We start from the raw sequence: 21,735 nt of genomic DNA, 5'->3' as shown, positions 1-21,735 counted from the left end.
TATATATATATATATATATATATATATATATATATATATATATATAGAGAGAGAGAGAGAGAGAGAGAGAGAGAGAGAGAGAGAGAGAGAGATTTAACTGATTGCACTGATTGTTTTTCCTCTTTCTCTGGAAAGGAATAAGTGAAGGGATATGGGGATGGGAGAAGTATATCATGCAATAATAAATGATATCTTTAAAAAAATTTTTTTAAGAATCTAAGTTCCTTGGGAGCAGGAATTAAATTTGTAATTTAGCACATAACATGATACCTGGCACAGTGTTCAATAAAATAAAATAATAAATGTTGTGATGAACAAAAGTTTTCCCTTCATTCTGTTCTATGTTCTTTATATATCTCATTTTCTAGCATATAGCATATATTATAGATCATATCATAGATCTAAATCTATAAGAGTCTACTAAGGCCCTATAATCCAACTCTCTTATTTTAAAGACAAGGAAACTGAGACACAGAGTTTAAAGTAACTTCCCTAAGGTCACACAAATATTAAGCACCAGAGGAGGAGATTGAACCAAAGTCTTCCAACTCCAAAACGAGTATTCTTTCCAATGTGATCCCTCTTGTTGCATCTAAAAAACCTTCATTCATTTTCCCCTTCTCCTTCCTTTAACAATCTCCCTTATGTACCCTTTTAATCTTTAAGCAATAAATTCTCTACCATGTCCCTCGTACCTCTTCTCCTCCTTGCTGACTTCTTTGTATCTCCTCTATAATCCCTTTCATTTCTCTCCCACCCCCTCATCTCTTGATTTTCTCCCTTCTTTAATGAGTGAAAATGTATGTAACGATCATAAAGGGCTTTGATGTTTATAGAAACTGTAAGTACAAGGAAAACTTTGCTCTAACCAAGACAATCAAAAGAATTCAACTTTTATCCTGTACTTCTGAAGTAGAAGTTTATTTCTAGAAATGTATTCTCACACTTCAGTTTTATAGATAACGTGACAGAGGACTGTGTTTTCTCTTCTAGCAAAGACTTTTTTGAAATGGAAAAGAGTGAGAAAATCAGTAAAAATCAAATGATTCATTGGGGGGAAAATAATCTGGTTTCATATGAATATGCCATGTCAGTGGACTCCCATCTCTAAGTAGTACTTTATGATATAAAATAACATGATGTTACTTTATATATGCAAGTGCAATTTATTTATGAATTCCAATTTTTGTGACTCAAATTATTTTAAAATATGTATTTTATTTAAAAGCTTTTGCTATTTAGAGGGAAGTTTAGTTAGAATAGAGTAAATTTTTTAACAAAATGAATGTTTCAAAATCTAATAATCTTTCATTTGCATTGGTATCATGAGAGGTTACTTAGAGGGCTAGACTTGGAATCAGAAAGACCTGAGTTCAAGCCTTATCATATACACCAGTGGTGCATCCTTGGATGAATTATTTAATGTGACAGGGTCCAGGCAAAGTAGAGTGGAAGGAGTCTTGGATTTGGAATAAAGGCCATCAAATTTTAGCACTGTCATTTACTACCTTTATGACATTGGGCCTTACTTTCCTCATCTGTAAATTGAAGAGATCAGATTAGATGACTTCTAAGGATCTCTTCTATTGCTAAATCTATACCATGACTTGAAGTTACAAGAGAGTTGCAGATATGTATTAGTGGAAGGAATTTTCACACTAGGAGTTGCCTACAGTGTTAAAATTACAGGTCCCTCCACTCTCACTAAACTTTCCCAAAAATTATTATTCAGGGAATTAGTAAAAAATTTATTAAACAAAACAAGTTTGGTAATAATAAGTTCTGTATGACCTCTACTGCTATAAGAAAATAAAGACATTTGCAAAAGAAAGCATTACAAGTGATCCTGCCCCTGGATAAAACAAAAGGAAAATAAAATTCTGAGCACTTTTAGGGGATTGTTTTTCCCAATGAAAAGATTACATCCATATTTTTATGATTGTATGATGGTGATGAATTCCCATCTTCTCAATTTTTGAATGAGGTAAGAACTAGCAATCTTCCTACAGAAATCTAGACTCTGAGACCTAAATTCTTCGCTCTTGAAAACTGAACCAATGAAAGGAACAGCATTCTCTCAGCCAATCAGAAGTCACATCTCCCTCCATCTGCACAACATGAAGCCCAGGACTATCTTCCAAAGTATTATCATATGATTTTCAATCTACATTAAAAAACAATATCATGTACTTCTATGTGCAGAGCTCTAGGGAATATGACAATACATCTAAAAATAGAAAAGTCTTTGCTCTAAAGGCGTTTTCACTCTACTAGAAAGATACAACATATATACAAACAAATAAATGGAGGATAATATCAAGAGGGAAAAACATGGGATCCCAACAATAGTATTGGTTAGGAGAGGAAGCTTCCCCTACCAGGTGACACCAAAACTGAGTCTTAAAGGAAGTATAAAGTCTGAGGGTAGTGGCAGACTGAGAACTCCAAATGTGATTGTTTTATTCTCTGAAAAAAAATTCCCTTCAGCTGGATCATAATATTTTGAGTTCTATCATGATCATCATCATTGACATGTTCTTTAGGGGAAAAAAGAGACAATGCAAAAAAAATAAAAGATGGATCTCAAAAATTATCAAATTGACCATTACTACTCAAAGACATATAGCTACTTGCTTTGCAATTAACAACTGCAACCTTAAATAATCTTTTGTTGGTAAATATGAATCTTCATTTCCATCAAATTAGTGAGACAAAAGCCTAAATATCCATATTTGTAAAGCAAGTGACATAATGCTCTACAAACAATATACATTTATTTTCCCAGTCAGATTCACTGATCCAGTTTTGGCTAGATGCTTAGTTTCCAAAGGCAAATAAGATGCACAGTGTTTGACAGTCTTGGAGTCAAGAACACTCATCTTCGTGAGTTTAAATCTGACACAGACACATATTAGCTGTGTGACCCCAGGAAACTCACTTAACCCTATTTGCTTCAGTTTCCTCATCAGAAAAATGAGCTGGAGAGGGAAATGGCAAACCACTCCAGTATCTTTGCCAAGAAAACCCAAAGTAGGGTAACAAAGAGTCAGACACAATACCTGAAAAACAACTGAACAGACAAGGTCAAAGGTTCTGTTATTTAACTTGTTACTTGCCTCTGAGAAGCAGCATGGAAAAAAAGCTGACTGTGAAGCCAGAAATACGAGGTTCAAGATTCGCTTCTGACATAATTGGACTGTATAACCCTTGAATAAATCATTTAATTGTTTGTTCTAGGCAAATTTTGAAGACTGTAAGTTGTGAGGAAAGTACTAACCTGCACTTGTAAAGGGAGTTTCACCATCCTAGAATCTGCTATACCAATGAAATCATAGGTCTAGTACATATCTTAAACTTTCTACTTCATTTCTGCCTGATATTTTTCAACAACCAAAATGGATTAGTCACAGAAAGCATGGACATGTAGCAAATGATTATAGAGGAAATTGGGGGAAACATTAGAATTTTTCTAAAAAATCTGGATATGAACCATTATTATTTGCTGATCCTGACTGTGTCTTGTTTTTATCTATGCTTTTCCATATTTGTTCTCTATATGTATCCATATGTGCACATTCAGAGGAAAGTATCCTGAAATTTTATGAGGAAAATGCTTTATTATTCACTTTCTTAATATACTGTTTCATCAAATGCTTTTGTGTTGAACCAATTGTGTTCTCTAACTCACTATAAAACATAAAAATGTTGGTGAGGACCCATGAATGGTTGTTCTTATTGTTGTTGAGTCATTTCCAACTCTTCATAATCTCATGGATGTTAGCACATCAGGCTCTTCTGTCCTTCACTATCTGCCCAACTCTGTCTAAGCTCATGTTTGTTGCTTCCTTGACACTACTTGTCCATCTCATCCTTTACTGATCCCTTCTCCTCTTGCTGTCAATCTTTCCTAATATCAGGTCTTTTCCAATGACTCCTGCCATTTCATTATATGACCAAAGTATTTAAGCTTCAGCTCAATATTTGACTTTCCAATGAAAAATCTAAATTCATTTCTTAAAATATTGACTGATTTGATCTCCTTACTGTCCAAGGGACTCACAAAAGTCTTCTCCAGTGACACAGTTTGAAGGCATCAATTCTGCAACACTCAGCTTTCTTTATCATCTTACTCTTACAACCATACATTGTTACTGGAAAAACTATAACTTTTATTATATAGACCTTTGTTAGCAAGGTGAGCTCTCTGATTTGTAGTATAAAAATAAGATGCTGGGAGACACTTCTGGGTAAAGATCTGGCTTTATTGTGACAGAGAAATCACATGGTCAGAGGTCTATAGTTCAAAATCTTGGACCCCATTTTGCAAAACACACTCACTTTTATAGTTTCTTATTTGTACTCCACTCCCCCCAAGACTATTTCAGGAGCTCTCCTGGCTTCCAGAGTAACATCCAGAGCTAGAGGCTCGGTACCAGGATTTATATCATGAGCTCCATGGCCTCTGGGTGACTCCCTGCTTCCTGTGTGAGCTATCTTGCCCAAGATACACTTTTGAATGAATTGATACTTTTATAATAAATATGATACCATACTTTATATTACTATAACAATACATATACTTTAAGTTATAACTCTGGTATTATTCTGGGACTACATTCTTAATCTGGTTACATACTCAGATTTCTGTCTGGGACTAAATTCTTACTATAATTACATTAAATTTCTATTCCTTCTATTTTCTCTTAGTACCATCTTCTATTTCCCCCCTTTTCTTTTTTTAATATATCATCTTAAATCACTTAGTATACTCCAATCTCTATGATAATTCTTCTAACTACTATGGATGGCAGTGAATACAGTTTTTGAGAGTTACAAATATTATTTTTCCATATAAGAATATAAACAGACTTCCAGTTAAGATGGCGGCAGAGTAAGGAGCAGCTGCTCAATCTCTCCTAAGTGAAGCATACAGGACTGCTCAAGGGGACATAAAAATGAATCCAGACGTACAAAGGGACCCCACAACAGGGCGCAGCATTGTAGGTACGTGGAATCGGAGCATTTAAAGGGGTGAAACAACTCTCACTAAAACGTGAGAGGAAGAAGCCCCTCCCCCACCCCCACACCACGTACAGCCCAGAGGCCAATGCACAAGAGTAAAAATAGAATTGGGGCACCCAGTAAATCACTGCAGCTCCAGGGCTTGTTCCTGAGAACAGCAAGAACTAGGACCCCAAGAAGCTAAAGAACGCGCACGGACTTCCCTGAGAGCTGGCGCGGGTGAGGGAAGTGCCCTAAGCACTGACTGGACCACAAGCGCACGGACTTTCCCAAGCGTCTGCACAGGTGAAGACATCGCCCTGGGCATGGACAGGGATCTCGAGCCCACTGACCTCACTGAGCATCTGCGCGGATGGGGGCAGTGCCCTCGGCATGGACAGGGATCTCGAGCACAGGCTTGGACCTTGAGTGGGTACCCAGTGCGGACTGAAGCGGGGCTGTGGAGGCAGCACCCTGGGACTGCTGGGGGAGTCTCAGGCAGAGGGGCAGACCAGGGACGACCAGGAGAGTCGACCACAAGAGCAGGGAGATCTGAGCCCTCCCAAGCCCAGACAGCACAGACAGACCCTGAGTGTGAAGACAAAGCCGAGAAGGGGCTGAGCTAACAATGGCAAGCCATAGGGAAACCCAGAAGAAAAAGATTATCAAGAAAAACTCTGGAGCACTCAACAACTATTACACAGAGAAAATCCAGACAACAGAGGAGGACAAACAAGTATCCAAACTTTCTCAAAATATTAAAAACTGGTCACAAGCTATGGAAGAGTTCAAAACTGAGATTTTGAAGAAGATGGAAGAGATCTGGAAAGAAAATAACAGCTTAAAAGGCAGAATTTTGCAATTGGAAAGTGAGGCTCAGAAATCAAATGAACTGATAAGCAAATTGAACACCAGAAATGACCAGATTGAAAAGGAAAACCAGTCCCTAAAGGCTAGAATTGAACAATTAGAAACCAATGATGTCTCAAGACAACAAGAACAAATAAAACAAAGTCAAAAGACTGATAAAATAGAAGGAAACATGAAATATCTCAATGAGAAAGTGACAGACCAAAAAAACCGGTCTAGAAGAGACAATTTGAGAATCATTGGTCTTCCTGAAAAGGCAGAAATTAATGGGAACTTGGACTCCATACTTAAAGAAATTATTCAGCAAAATTGCCCTGAAGTTCTACAACAAGAGGGCAATATAGACATTGAAAGGATCCATAGATCACCCTCTACACTGGACACAGAAAAGTCAACACCAAGGAATATAATAGCCAAATTCAAGAGCTTTCAAGTAAAAGAAAAAAATCTTACAAAAAGCCAGAAAGAGACAATTCAAATATCAAGGAGCACCAATCAGGATCACACAGGATCTGGCAGCATCCACGCTAAAAGACCGCAAGGCTTGGAATACGATATTCAGAAAGGCAAGAGAGCTGGGCCTTCAGCCACGGATAAACTACATATTGAAACTGACTATATACTTCCAGGGGAAAGTATGGGCATTCAACAAAATTGAAGATTTCCAAGTTTTTGCACAAAAGAGACCAGGACTAAATGGAAAGTTTGATATCCAACCACAAAAATCCAGAGAAATATGAAAAGGTGGGAAAGAAAGAAAACTCATAATTTTTTTAATTTGACTCTTTAAGGGTTTAAATAAGATATAATTATATGTATTCCTATGTGGAGAAATGCTATGTATCAATCTCTGTAGTGAACTCTATTCACTATTACAATATTCACTTTTATAGCAATCAGAAGAATAACTCATAGGGAGAAGACAGAATACTAAATGGTCTAAGATGACATAGGAGGTGGGAAAGAGGGGGGAAACAGTAGGGGACACCAAGAGAAATTTGAGTGAATAAGAAAAATAGGATATTCTATTAAACACAAGGAGGGCATGGGAAGGGGAGGGGATAAATACTATTATAAGAAGGAGAGGAAGAGAGCATTAAGAGGTAATATTCAAACCTTACTCTCAGTGTAATCAACCTGGAGAGGAAAGAGTAACTATATTATCCATTGGGATAAAAAACTCTACTTAACCCTACTGAGTAAGTCAGAAGGGATAAACCAAAGGGAGCAAGGGAGTGGGGAGGTCAAAAAAGGGAGGGGAGAAGAAGGGGGAGGGAATTCATTAGGCCTTTAAAAATAAAAAGAGGGGAATAACAAGGGAGGGGGTAGAAAGGGAAGTTAATCAATGGAGGGGATAAGGGATACCGGCTCAAAGCAAATCACTGGTTTAAAAGAAAATAGTGGAAGAAGAAGGAATGGGTCCAGGGGAGGATACAAAAATGTCAGTGAATGCACAACTGCTAATTGTAACTCTGAATGTGAATGGGATGAACTCGCTCATAAAACAGAAGCAAATAGCAGAGTGGATCAGAAACCAAAATCCTACCATATGTTGTCTACAAGAAAGACATATGAGGAGGGTAGATATACACAAGTTTAAGGTTAAGGGCTTGAGCAAAATCTTTTGGGCATCAAACGAGAAAAAGAAGGCAGGAGTGGCTATTATGATTTCTGACAAATCCAAAGTAAAAATAGATATGATTAAAAAAGACAGGGAAGGTCATTACATCCTGATTAAAGGCAGTATAAACAATGAGGAAATAACACTGCTCAATATATATGCACCAAGTGGCATAGCATCCAGATTCATAAAGGAGAAACTGGCAGAGCTCAAGAAGGAAATAGATAGTAAAACCATACTAGTGGAAGATCTAAATATTCCTCTTTCAGATCTAGATAAATCAAGCCAAAAAATAAATAAGAAAGAGGTAAGAGAGGTGAATGAAGTCCTAGAAAAATTAGATTTAATTGATATGTGGAGAAAAATAAATAGGGACAAAAAGGAATACACCTTTTTTTCAGCTCTACATGGTACATTCACAAAGATTGACCATGTAATAGGGCACAGAATCATTGCAAACAAATGCAAAAGAGCAGATATAATAAATGTAACCTTCTCAGATCATAATGCAATAAAAATAATAATTAGTAAGGGCACCTGGATAGGCAAATCAAAAACCAATTGGAAATTAAACAATATGATTCTCCAAAACCAATTTGTCAAAGAAGAAATCAAAGAAACAATCAACAATTTCATTGAAGAGAAAGACAATGATGAGACATCCTACCAAACTCTGTGGGATACAGCCAAGGCAGTACTCAGTGGGAAATTTATATCCTTGAGTACATATATTAACAAATTAGGGAGGGCAGAGATTAATGAATTGGGCATGCAACTCAAAAAATTAGAAAGCGAGCAAATTAAAAACCCCCAGATGAAAACTAAATTAGAAATATTAAAAATTAAGGGAGAAATTAATAAAATTGAAAGTAAAAGAACTATTGAATTAATAAATAAGACTAGAAGCTGGTATTTCATAAAACAGATAAAATAGACAAAGTACTGGACAATCTAATAAAAAAAAGGAAAGAAGAAAACCAAATTGACAGTATTAAAGATGAAAAGGGAGACCTCACCTCTAATGAAGGGGAAATTAAGGCAATCATTAAGAACTATTTCGCCCAATTATATGGCAAGAAATATAACAATTTAGGAGATATGGATGAATATTTACAAAAATATAAATTGCCTATATTAACAGCAGAAGAAATAGAATACCTAAATAATCCCATATCAGAAATAGAAATTGAACAAGCCATCAAAGAACTCCCTAAGAAAAAATCACCAGGACCTGATGGATTCACAAGTGAATTCTATCAGACATTTAAAGAGCAACCATATCAACAGTCTAACAAACAAAAATCACGTGATTATCTCAATAGATGCTGAAAAAGCCTTTGACAAAATACAGCATCCATTCCTATTGAAAACACTGAAAAGTATAGGAATAGAAGGACCTTTCCTAAAAATAATAAACTGTATATCTAAAACCATCTACAAGCATTATATGCAATGGGGATAAATTAGAAGCCTTCCCAATGAGATCAGGAGTGAAACAAGGATGCCCATTATCACCTCTATTATTCAACATAGTACTAGAAACACTAGCAGTAGCAATTAGAGAAGAAAAAGAAATTGAAGGTATCAAAATAGGCAACGAGGAGACTAAGCTATCACTCTTTGCAGATGATATGATGGTCTACTTAAAAAATCCTAGAGAATCAACTAAGAAGCTTGTAGATATAATTAACAACTTTAGCAAAGTTGCAGGATACAAAATAAATGTACATAAATCATCAGCATTTCTATATATTTCCAACACACCACAGCAGCAAGAGGTAGAAAGAGAAACACCATTTAAAATTACCCTAGACAATATAAAATACTTGGGAATCTATCTACCAAAACAAACACAGCAATTATACGAAAACAACTACAAAACACTTTCCAAACGATTAAAACTAGATCTAAACAATTGGAAAAATATTGATTACTCATGGGTAGGACGAGCTAACATAATAAAAATTACCATCCTACCCAAATTAATTTACCTATTTAGTGCCATACCTATCAAATTACCAAAAAACTTCTTTACTGAATTAGGAAAAACTATAACAAATTTCATTTGGAATAACAAAAGATCAAGAATATCAAGGGAAATAATGAAAAAAAAATGTGAAGGAAGAGGGCCTAGCAGTACCAGATATTAAACTATACTATAAAGCAGCAGTCATTAAAACAATATGGTACTGGAGGGGAAGCTGGGTAGCTCAGTGGAGTGAGAGTCAGGCCTAGAGACAGGAGGTCCTAGGTTCAAACCCAGCCTCAGACACTTCCCAGCTGTGTGCCCCTGGGCAAGTCACTTGACCCCCATTGCCCACCCTTACCAATCTTCCACCTATGAGACAATACACCGAAGTACAAGGGTTTAAAAAAAAAAAAAGAAAAGAAAGAAAACAATATGGTTCTGGCTAAGAGATAGAAGGAAGAATCACTGGAATAGACTTGGGGTAAATGATATCAGCAAAACAGTGTATGATAAACCCAAAGAGCCCAACTTTTGGGACATGAATCCACTATTTGACAAAAACTGTTGGGAAATTTGGAAAACAACATGGAAGAGATTAGGTTTAGATCAACATCTTACACCCTACACCAAGATAAATTCAGAATGGGTGAATGACTTGAATATAAAGAGGGAAACTATAAATAAGTTAAGTGAACACAAAATAGTATACCTGTCAGATCTCTGGGAAAGGAAAGATTTTAAAACCAAGCAGGAGTTAGAGAAAATTACAAAATGTAAATTAAATGGTTTTGATTATATTAAGCTAAAAAGCTTTTGTACAAACAAAAACAATGTAGTCAAAATCAGAAGGGAAACAACAAATTGGGAAAAAATCTTTATAACAAAAACCTCTGATAGGGGTCTAATTACTCAAATATACCAGGAGTTAAATCAATTGTATAAAAAGTCAAGCCATTCCCCACTTGATAAATGGGCAAGAGACATGAATAGGCAATTTTCAGGTAAAGAAATCAAAAGTATCAATAAGCACATGAGAAAGTGTTCTAAATCTCTAATAATTAGAGAAATGCAAATCAAAACAACTCTGAGGTATCACCTCACACCTAGCAGATTGGCTAAAATGAAAGAAGGGGAGAGTAATGAATGCTGGAGGGGATGTGGCAAAATTGGGACATCAATGCATTGCTGGTGGAGTTGTGAACTGATCCAACCATTCTGGCTGGCAATTTGGAACTATGCTCAAAGGGCTATAAAAGAATGCCTGCCCTTTGATCCAGCCATACCATTGTTGGGTTTGTACCCCAAAGAGATCATAGATAAACAGACTTGTATGAAAATATTTATAGCTGCGCTTTTTGTAGTGACAAAGAACTGGAAAATGAGGGTATGTCCTTCAATTGGGGAATGGCTGAACAAATTGTGGTATATGCTGGTGATGGAATACTATTGTGCTCAAAGGAATAATAAACTAGAGGAGTTCCAGGTGAACTGGAAAGACCTCCAGGAACTGCTGCAGAGTGAAAGGATCAGAGCCAGAAGAACACTGTACACAGAGACTGACATACTATGGTAAAATCGAATGTAATGGACTTCTGTAACAGCAGAAAGCAATGACACAGGACAGCTCTGAGGGATTTATGGTAAAGAACGCTACCCACATTCAGAGGAAGATCTGCAGGAGAGGAAACATATAAGAAAAACAACTGCTTGAATATATGGGTTGAGGCAGACATGATTGGGGATGTAGACACGAAACGACCACACCAATGCAACTATCAACAATTTGGAAATAGGTCTTGAACAAGGACACATGATAAAACCAGTGGAAACATGTGCCGGCCATGAGCGGGGGGAATGCGGGGGGGTGAAGAGGAAAATAGGAGCTTGAATCATGTAAATGAATCATGTAAAAATGAATATTAATAAATGATTAAAAAATTAAAAAAAAAGAATATAAACAATTTGACCTTACTGAAGCCCTTAAAAAATATTTTCCCTTCTTTCTTGTTTACCTTTTCATGTTTCTCTTGAGTTTTGTATTTGGTCATCAAATTTCCCATTTAGTTCTGGTCTTTTCTTTACAAATACTTGGAAATCTTCTATTTTGTTAAATGCCCATACTTTTCCTTTAAGGATATAGTCAGTTTTGATGGGTCCTTGATTGTAGACCCAATTTGCTTGCCTTTCTGAATATCATATTCCAAGCTTCATGGTCGTTTAATGTGGAGGCTGCCAGATCCTGTGTAATCCTGATTGGTGTTTCCTTGATATCTGAATTGTCTCTTTCTAGCTTCTTGTAATATTTTCTCCTGAGCTTGGAAGTTCTTGAATTTGGTAATTACATTTCTGGTGGTTGTCTTTTGAGGATTTAATGTAGAGGGTGATCTATGGACTCTTTCAGCGTCTATTTTGCCCTCTTGTTCAAGAACATCAGAGTAGTTTTCTTGGATAATTTCTTGTAGTATGATGCCAAGGTTTCTGTTCATTTCTGAATTTTTCAGGTAGACTAGTGATTCTCAAATTGTCTCTTCTAGACCACTTTTCCTGCTCAGTCATTTTCTCAGTGAGATATTTCATGTTTCTTCTATTTTGTCAGTCTTTTGACTTTGCTTTATAAATTCTTGCTGTCTTGTGAGATCATTAGCTTCTTCTTGCCCAATTCTAGTCTTTAAAGACTGGTTTTCCACTATAATCTTTTCATTTCCTTTTCAGTATGGTCTTTCCTGCTTTTCATGGCTTCTAGCAGGTCATTTCTGGTCTTCAATTTGCTTATCTTTTTTTTATTTCTGGACCTCATTTTCTAAGTGGGATAGTCTATCTTTTAAACTGTTATTTTCTTTTTGAACTATTTCCCACTTTTCTTCCCAATTTTCTCCTATATTTTTAACTTGGTTCTCAAATTCCAGCCTGATTTCTTAAAGAGCTTGTGACCAATTTCCATTTTTTTGAAGGTTTGGATGTGTTTGCTCATTTGTCATCTTCTGCTATCTTCTCTGTAGTTTGTTGTTTCTCTATGTAGAAATTAACCGGAGTCAAAGGCTTTTTCTTATTTTTTTTTTTTGGTGGTTATGAATTGTATTTTTTGGGCATTGCTGGCCATTACTAGGTTAGTTTTCTCTTCCCTTCCCAGCCAGAAGTCTGCATGAGGAGGGTAGGCAGCTCTCTTTGTACTGAACATCAGAGGTTTTGACTTGAGGTTATTTTTTAGTCTTCACATCTGCTATGGACAGCCCCTCTCTGCCCTGTCTCTACACCCAAGCTCCATGTTTCTCAGCCTTCTGGGATCCTGAGTGTTGCTGCTCTCAGGGGTAGGTGTCCCTAGCCAGCCCCCCCCACAAGAACCTATCAATTGCCCTCACTCTGCCTCTAGTGTGCTCACTCTGACCTTGGTATGGTAGGTGTAGGGGAGGAAGAGTGATCAGTTCTTCCTTTGGTATGAGTAGTTTTATCCCCTTATAGCATGTAAATGCCCAAGTCCTGCTTACCTTCGAGTCAGCACCCTGCAGTAGAGCCCCTTTGATCATCTGATACTGCTCCTTGTCTTTTTTTGAGGCTTTTCACATTGGTTGGTGGTGAGGAGAAAGAGCCCCTTCCCTCTTCTCTGCAGCCATCTTAGCCCAGAAGTCTACAGTTAAATTTCTAAAAATCACATTCAAAGTATTGATTAAGCTATTAGTGATTAATTTTCTGGTCACATAATGTGCCATCCAGATTTTCCAGTTTTCCTTCTAAGGAGCAAGTGTCTTTTCATTTCATGGCTGTAATCACCTTCTGCAGGGATCTTCAAGCTTAAGAATATAAGATTTGGCACTGCTTCCATTTCTTCTCCTTCTATTGGCCAAGAAATGATTAGACCAGCTGCCATGATCTTAGTTTTTATTTTGTTTTTTAAACTCTTGCCTACTGTACTCAAATCAATAGTAAGAATCAGGGGGCAGCTGGGTAGCTCAGTGGATTGAGAGCCAGGCCTAGAGACAGGAGGTCCTAGGTTCAAATCCGGCCTCAGACACTGCCCACCTGTGTGACCCTGGGCAAGTCACTTGACCCCCATTGCCCACCCTTACCACTCTTCCACCTAGGAACCAATAAACAGAAGTTAAGGGTTTAAAAGAAAAAAATTAAAAAAGAAAAAAAAGAAATAGTAAGAATCAGTTCCAAGGCAGGAATGGTGATGGCGAGGCAGAGTTAAATAACTTACTCAGGGTTACACAGCTAAAAAGTATCTGAGTTTTTTGTTATAAAGATTTTTTTCCAGTTTGTTGTTTCCCTTCTGATTTTAGTTGCATTGTTTTTGTTTGTTTGTACGAAAACTTTTTAATTTAATGTAATCAAAATTATTTATTTTACATTTTGTAATTTTTTCTAACTCTTGCTTAGTTTTAAAATCTTTCCTTTCCAGAGATCTGACAAGTATACTATTCTGTGTTCACCTAATTTTCTTATAGTTTCCTTCTTTATATTCAAGTCATTCACCCACTCTGAATTTATCTTTGTGTAGGGTGTGAGATGTTGATCTAAATGTAATCTCTCCCATATTGTTTTCCAATTTTTCCAGCAGTTTTTGTCAAATAGTGGATTTTTGCCACAAAAGTTGGGCTCTTGTCTAAATACTCAAATATACAAGGAGCTAAATCAATTGTACAATAAATCAAGCCATTCTCCAATTGATAAATGGGCAAGGGACATGAATAGGCAATTTTCAGATAAAGAAATCAAAACTATCAAGAAACGCATGAGAAAGTATTCTAAATCTCTAATAATTAGAGAAATGCACATCAAAACAACTCTGAGGTGTCACCTCACACCCAGCAGACTGGCTAAAATGACAGCAGGGGAGTATAATGAATGTTGGAGGAGATGTGGCAAAATTGGGACATTAATACATTGCTGGTGGAGTTTTGAATTGATACAACCATTCTGGATGGCAATTTGAGCGCTAGAAGAATACCTTTGATCCAGCCATGTCACTGCTGGGTTTGTACTCCAAAGAGATTATAGGGAAAAAGACATGTACAAAAATATTTATAGCCGTGCTCTTTGTGGTGGCAAAAAAACTAGAAAATGAGGTGATGCCCATCAATTGGGGAATGGCTGAACAAATTGTGGTATCTGTTGGTGATGGAATACTATTGTGCTCAAAGGAATAAAGAATTGGAGGAATTCCATGTGAACTGGAAAGACCTCCAGGAATTGATGCAGAGTGAAAGAAGCAGAACCAGGAGAACGTTGTACACAGAGACTGATACACTGTGATAAAATCGAATGTAATGGACTTCTGTACCAGCAGCAATGCAATGACACAAGACAGCTCTGAGGGATTTATGGTAAAGAACACTACCCACATTCAGAGGAAGAACTGCAGGAGTGGAAACAGAGAAGAAAAACAAAGGCTTGAACAACATGGGTTGATGTGGACATGATTAGGATGTAGACCTATTAATGACCACCCTAGAACAATTATCAATAATATGGAAATAGGTTTTCATCGATGACACAGGAAGAAACCAGTGGAAATGTGCATCAGCTGCTGGGGGATGGGGGGATGGGGGGGAGAGAGAGCAAGAACATGAATCATGTAACCATGGAAAAATTTTTCTAAAAATTAAAAAAAAAAAAGTATCTGAAGTCAGATTTGAACCCAGATCCTCCCAATTCCAGGCTTGGAGTTCTCTCCAAGGTGCAATCTAACTTCCTCAATTTTAGATTTTTTTTTATATTGTTTCAAGCCAACTTTTGCGTTCTCCTCTTTCTTAATTCTTTATTTTCTGCATCCAAGTGTTATTGTGCATATCTGAGATTGTGCATGTTCCTACTGGCCACCTCCATTGTGATTTTTTAATTATCCAGCCTGACATGATGAATTCCACATATAATGTAAATACATAAAGTGATTATATTCAGTTTTGTCATACTTCTATATCAATCGTGACTTAATCAATTGTTTAGGCTATGCAGACACACAAGAAGCTTTGTACTGTAGTGCCAGTCAGTTGATGAGCATTTATTAAGCTTCTACTATAAAGTCAGGCAATGTATTAAGTGCTAAAGACATAAAGGCAAGAGCATGCTTCTGCTTTCTAAGAGTTCACACTCTAATGGACAGACAGCACAGAAATACATATGTATGTGTGCATGTGTACTTGTGTGTAATTGTGCATGTATGTGCCTATCATTGCTGTATTCACATCCTGTCTCTCCATTTGAGTGTGAATATATGTACTGTGTGTGTGTGTGTGTGTGTGTGTGTGTGTGTGTGTGTGTACACAGTATAAGTGGAAAGTAATCTCAGAAGGAAGTTACTAGCATGGGGGAAGACTAAGAATAGCCTCCAGTGGTAGGTGAGATTTGAGCAAAGAACAACCAGAAAATTAGGTGAAAAAGACAAGCACACCCCAAATAGGGGACACTTTGTGAAGAGCCAGGGAGTGGGCAGATGGAATGTCTTGTGGGGAGGAACAGCAAATTGGATGGTGTCACTAAAGGGTAGGGTACCCAGAGAGAAGGAAAGTGTAAAAAGACTGAAATGATAGAAAGACACCGGGTTATAAAGAACTCTTAAATAGTAGAGGCTTTTAAATTTTATTCTGGAGGTAATGGGGAGATATTACAGATCACTGAGTGGGGTGAGAGTGTCAAGATCAGAATGTATTTCAGGAAAATGACTTTGGTAGCTGAGTGGAAGATGGATTACGATGGAGAGACTTGTAAGTCAGGGAGATCAATCCAAAGGCATTGTAATAATCCAGGAATGAGATGATGAGAATCTCTACAAAAACAGTGACAGTGTGAGTAGAGAGAAATGGGCATTTATGAGAAATATTCTAAGGGCAGAAATAATAGGGCCTGATAACAGGTTGTATATGTGGGATGAGAGAGTGAAAGGAATCAGGAATACCACAATAGTTATTATTCTGTATGACAGGGAAGAAGCCATCAACAGTAATAGGAAATTTTGGAAAAGGGGACGCTTCAGGCAGAAGGATCGTGAGTTCTGCTTTGAATGTGCCAAGTTAACAGTTTAATGTTTTAAACTTCTCCCAACCTAAATGACTTACATGAAAACTGAAAATTTGCAACCTGTATTTTTTGTTAGATTGAATTAAAATCGTTAGATTTCATCACATTACAAGAAGTCTTAGTTGTACACTGCCACTGGCTATATTTTCTGAGTTGGGATACACAATGGTAGATATTTGCAAAACAGAAAGTTGGGAAAAGTCAAGAATCCTGAACCTAATCTTTGAAGGTGAAAAAAAAAAACAAAAAGTTACGAGGGCAATTCCAGTACTATTAACACCATTATACAAGTAAAGAACAAATGGTTCAGAGTGCTTGCTGAGGGTCCTGTAATTAGCCAATATTAGAACTAGAACTTGAAATTAGATCTTCTATCTTCAAACTTGATTCCCTGTTTTCTACATCAAGCTATAATTCATGTCTGGAAAAATTTCATCATCTAGATCATTATCTGCCTATTTGCCAGGGACCCAGAACAACTGCTTAGCTGGCCAAAAAGGGTGTGCCACTATTGTTAATTGTAGGGTAGAGGAGAGACTTCCAGGTGATAGGAGTTGCTTATATTTCTGTCAAAGATGCTAACCTAGGACCTCCCCACCCAGAAACCAGAAGTGCATGCATCAGAGGACACCATGCAGGGGCAGTGAAATAGGTCACTCTAACGTAGCTGCTGAAGTGAAGGAATGAGGACATACATGAAAAGAATAATGTAAACAAAAAGGTAAGAGCTAAACAGGAATTGCCCAGGAAAACAGCCCTTTAATTGAGAAGAGGGGAAGTGTTCTTAGAAATAAGGCTAAAATGCGAGTTAGAGAACACTGTTAATATTTGGCCTTAAGGTTCTGCCATGCCTTAATATTGCTGACTTCGATTCTGCCAAGAAATGATTCTTATCTCCTTTAATACATCATTAGCTATGAGCTCATATTTTGAAACAATCCCTTCTGACCTTTTAAGAAAGACGTTTTATTTGCTCAGAATTTGCTGAGAAAACTAGAAAGCAGTCTGATAAAAAGCAGGCTCAGACTAACCTGTTACATCATATCCACAATGGATTCAAAATGGAAATGTAACCTGAATATTAAGGATGATGCCATTAAAAGTTTGGGAGAAAAGCGGACCATATACATTTCATAACTAAGGATCGGTGATGATTTCTTAATCAAACAAGGAATAAGAACAATTATAAAAGATAAAATAGATAATTTTAATTACACAAATTTTTAAAACCTTTTACACAAACAAAATTAATTAATTTTGGATAAGATGGGAAGCAATCTTTCAGAAAGAATCCTTATAGCCAAAACACACATGAGGGTTTGACATACAATGTATATGTGTATGTCCATACACAAATAACAAATAATTAAGACCAAAAGCCATTCCTAAATAGTCAAAGACAACAAACAGTTGTCAAAAGTACTGAAAACAATTAACAACCATATGAAAGAAAAAATGCTACAAACAACTAATCAAAAGGGAAATGCACATTAAAACAGTTCTGATGTTTCCCCTCATACCAGCAAATTAACAAAGATAACTAAAAACAGCAATAGTCAATGTTGGAGGGGTTGTTAGAAGATAGATAGGCATAAGCAAACACATTGTTAATTGAGCTAGGAACTGAAATAACCATTCTGAAAAGCACTTTGTAATAATACAAATAAAGTGATTAAAATACCATTACCATTTTACCGGAGATTAAACTATGGGTAATGATTGAAATTCTTGGGAAACTTAATTTATTAATTGACTGGTCAAGACATCCTGCTCTCCCTAGTTGACTCTCCCTACATTCCAAAGGTACAAAAGAATGGGGCAAAGAGAGGCCAAACTTGTCTCACTCAGGCCAATATATATCCCTTGTGAACTCATCACTCAGTCCCTTCCCTGGACATTCCAAGATATGTCTGTTTTGTAAATCGCAACTGAGGAGTTGATCTTACAGACCTCAATTTCTATCTCATTACTTTATCACAGGAAGAGGTGTATCTTAGTTTTTGTAACTCATTTTTGTAGATTGGGTAAGAAATTGAATGTAGCCTCAGCTTAGAATTAAATCGTTCTTGGAGGATAGAAGGGTAAAAGAGAATTTTTCCATGAAAATATTCCAATTCAATATTAATTTTCCATATACCCCAAAGGGGTCACAGACAGAAAGAAAGGCTCCATATATACCAAAATATTTATAGCAGTGTTGTTTGTGGTAGCAAAAAACTAAAAATAAAGTGGGTGCCCACTGATTGTAGAATGACTAAATAAATTATGGTATGTGAAAGTAATGTACAATTACTGAAATGAGCATGATGGATCCAGAAAAATATGGATTTACATAAACTGGTAGACCATAAATGAAGCCAGGAAAATGATATTCACAATGACATATGTAAATGGAAAGAACAAATAAATAAAACTGAATGTTGTAAAATTATAATGGGTAAGTGGCACCAAAGAAGTTTCATTTTTTTTCTTTTATTCTTTGTTAGAAAAAGAAAAGTTTCAAGAAGACATCTGACCTCTACTCAGAGGTGAAAGTCCATGGGCATGGAATTTTCACATAATAGAAGATTTTTTATTATTTTATTTTATTTTTATTTTTTAACCCTAATCTTCAGTCTTAGAAGAGCAGTAAAGGCTAGGCAATGGGGGTTAAGTCACTTGCCCTGGGTCACACAGCTGGGAAGTGTCTGAGGCTGGATTTGAACCCAGGACTTTCCATCTCTAGTCCTGGCTCTCAATCCATTGAGCCACCCAGCTGTCCCCACAGCAGATTTTTTTTTTGATGTTTTGATTATACCAATTTTTTTCTACCTCCCTTTTCAAAAAATGTCTTTGTTATAAGAGATGTTTCTCTGGGAGGAAAGAGAGGAAGGGAAATAAGAAGAATAGTAGACTGTGTAAAAATAAAAGATATTTTTAAAACATATTTTAAAAAACATTTTTAAGAATCTAGAAAAATGGCAGAAGAGGTACATGGACTTCTCTGGTCTCCACCAAATTGTCCTCTGAAAAACTATGGTATAACACCTCATTATGAATTCTGGAGCAATGTAACCAACAGAAAAACTAGGTGAAATAATTTTTCAGCCCCAAATAAATTAGAAGGCCAGCAGGAGGGATCTACCAGGAGGTGAAGCACAAAGCAGTGTGCTAGGGGCAGGCCCCATCATGGCAAAGGGCCCCTTGGTGCAGCTGAAGCAACAGCAAAGGTTCAAGAGCTCTCAGTCACAGTGGAGGGGAGGGGTGTTGGAAAACTGCTCAAATGAAAATTAAAGGAGTCTCTTTGTTGGCTCTAGGTGTAAGACTCTTATTGCATTGCCCATATACAGATCCAAGTAGCAGTCCTGCAGTGAGGTTACAGGGTGAGGAAGAGTATTAGCACACACCAGCCTATGGCCACAGGAGAGCAGAGGACCCTGGTCATAGTTCCAATGGGTAAAAGAATGCTTGTGATTACTCACAGGCCAGAGCATAGACCAGGAAAGTATTAAATACACCTCTCCTTACATCATACCATTTTGGAAGAACTGAAAGCAGATAGATCCCCAGAGCAGCCCTGGAAGCAGCTACACAAAGAATCTGAAGCTTGGAATAGTGCTCCCTTCACCAAACTTACAGAGTTCAACTTTAATAGTTTTTCTTTTAATTAGAAGCAAAGAAAAAGGCTGGAAAATAAGGGGGGAAAAGAAACTCAACATAGAAAGTTATTTTGGTGACAGGAAAGATCAAAATGGAAACTCAAAAGGAGACACCGAAGTCAATATTGCTCCATCCAAAACCTCCAAGAAGTATACGAATTGCTCTCAAGCCCAAAAAGAATTAACGAAAGAGTTCAGAAAGGATTTTAAAAGTTAAATAAAAGAGGTAGAAGAAAAATTGGGAAAATAAATGAGAGTGATGCAGGAAAATCATAAAAAAAAAAGTCAACTTGGTAAAAAAGACACAAAAATACTGAAGAAATTAATACCTTAAAAAACATAATAGGCCAACTTACAAAATCTAATGAAGAGCAGAGCTTCTTAGAAAGAAAAATGGACCAAATGGAAAAAGAGATACAAAAAGTCACTCAACATCATGCCTTAAAAATTATAATGGGGCAAGTAGAATCTAATTATTGCATGAGACATCAAGAAACAAATAAATTCAAAAAATGAAAAAATAGAAGAAAATATGAAATAGCTCATTGTAAAAAAACTGAACTGGGAAAAATCCAAAAGAGATAATTTTAGAATTATTGGACTACCTGAAAGCCATGATAAAAAAAAAAAGAGCTGAGCTATTATCTTTCAAGAAATACTCAAAGAAAGTTTCCCTGATATATTAAAACCAGAGGGCAAAAAGAGCACCTGAAAGAATTCATCTATCACTTCCTGAAAGAGATCTCAAAAAATAACTACCAGGAATATTATAGCCAAATTCCAGAACTCCTGGGTCAAAGAGAAAATATTGTAAACAGCCAAAAAGAAACAATTAAAATATCATGTATCCATAATTAGGATGGCACAAGACTGAGCAACTTCTACATTAAAGGATCAGAGGGCCTGGCATAGGATATTCCAGAAGACAAAGGAACAAGGACTTCAACCAAGAATCACTTACCTAGAAAAAGTAAGCATAATCCTTCAGGGGGATATAGATATTCAGTGAATCAGAGGACTTTCAAACATTCCTGATGAAAAGACCAGAGCTAATGAAAAATGTGACTCTCAGATACAAAACTCAAAAGAAGCATGAAAAGGTAAATGGGAAAGAAAAATCAAAACACATTCAATAACGTTAAACTGTTTACATTCTTCTAACTCCAAAGAATTTTGTCATTATTAGAGCAGTTAGAGTATGAGTTGAAACTGATAGGATGATATTTAAAAAAAAAATTAAAGCATAGGCAAAAGAATGTATTGAGAGGACAGGAAAGATAATATTGGAATGGGATAAATTATCTCACTTAAAAGAGGCATGAAAAAGTTTTTACAGTGGAGAGGAAGGTGAGGAGGTAGGGAGGGGAACATGTGAACTTTACTCTTATCAGAATTAGCTCAGTGAGGGAAGAACACACAAAATCAATAGCATGTAGAAATCTCTCTTACCCTACAAGAAGCAGAGAGGAAGGTTATAGAAGAAGTGGGTGGGGTGATAGAAAAGAAGGCAAATTTGGGGAGGTTGTGATCAGAAACTGTAGATCAATACCCAACAATCATAATGGCATAATTTTTTACAAGTCTCTCTAATAAAGGCCTCATTTCTCAAATAGGTAGAG

At 36.6% G+C, this 21,735-nt stretch overlaps 1 protein-coding gene across 1 annotated transcript in view; it reads left to right on the top strand.

The window, feature by feature from the left end:
* The window catches only part of LOC123252229 (alcohol dehydrogenase S chain-like), a 262,791-nt gene extending 257,164 nt beyond the window's left edge, over positions 1-5,627 (top strand). Inside the window, 1 exon segment of the mRNA XM_044681623.1 lies at positions 5,308-5,627. Coding sequence (XP_044537558.1) covers positions 5,308-5,627 — 320 coding nt within the window.
* Positions 5,628-21,735: the final 16,108 nt, after the last annotated feature.

This window comes from Gracilinanus agilis, chromosome 6 (assembly GCF_016433145.1).
Source record: "Gracilinanus agilis isolate LMUSP501 chromosome 6, AgileGrace, whole genome shotgun sequence".
In the NCBI taxonomy this organism is placed as follows: Eukaryota; Metazoa; Chordata; class Mammalia; order Didelphimorphia; family Didelphidae; genus Gracilinanus; species Gracilinanus agilis.
This window is presented reverse-complemented; position numbering and strand designations above follow the sequence as displayed.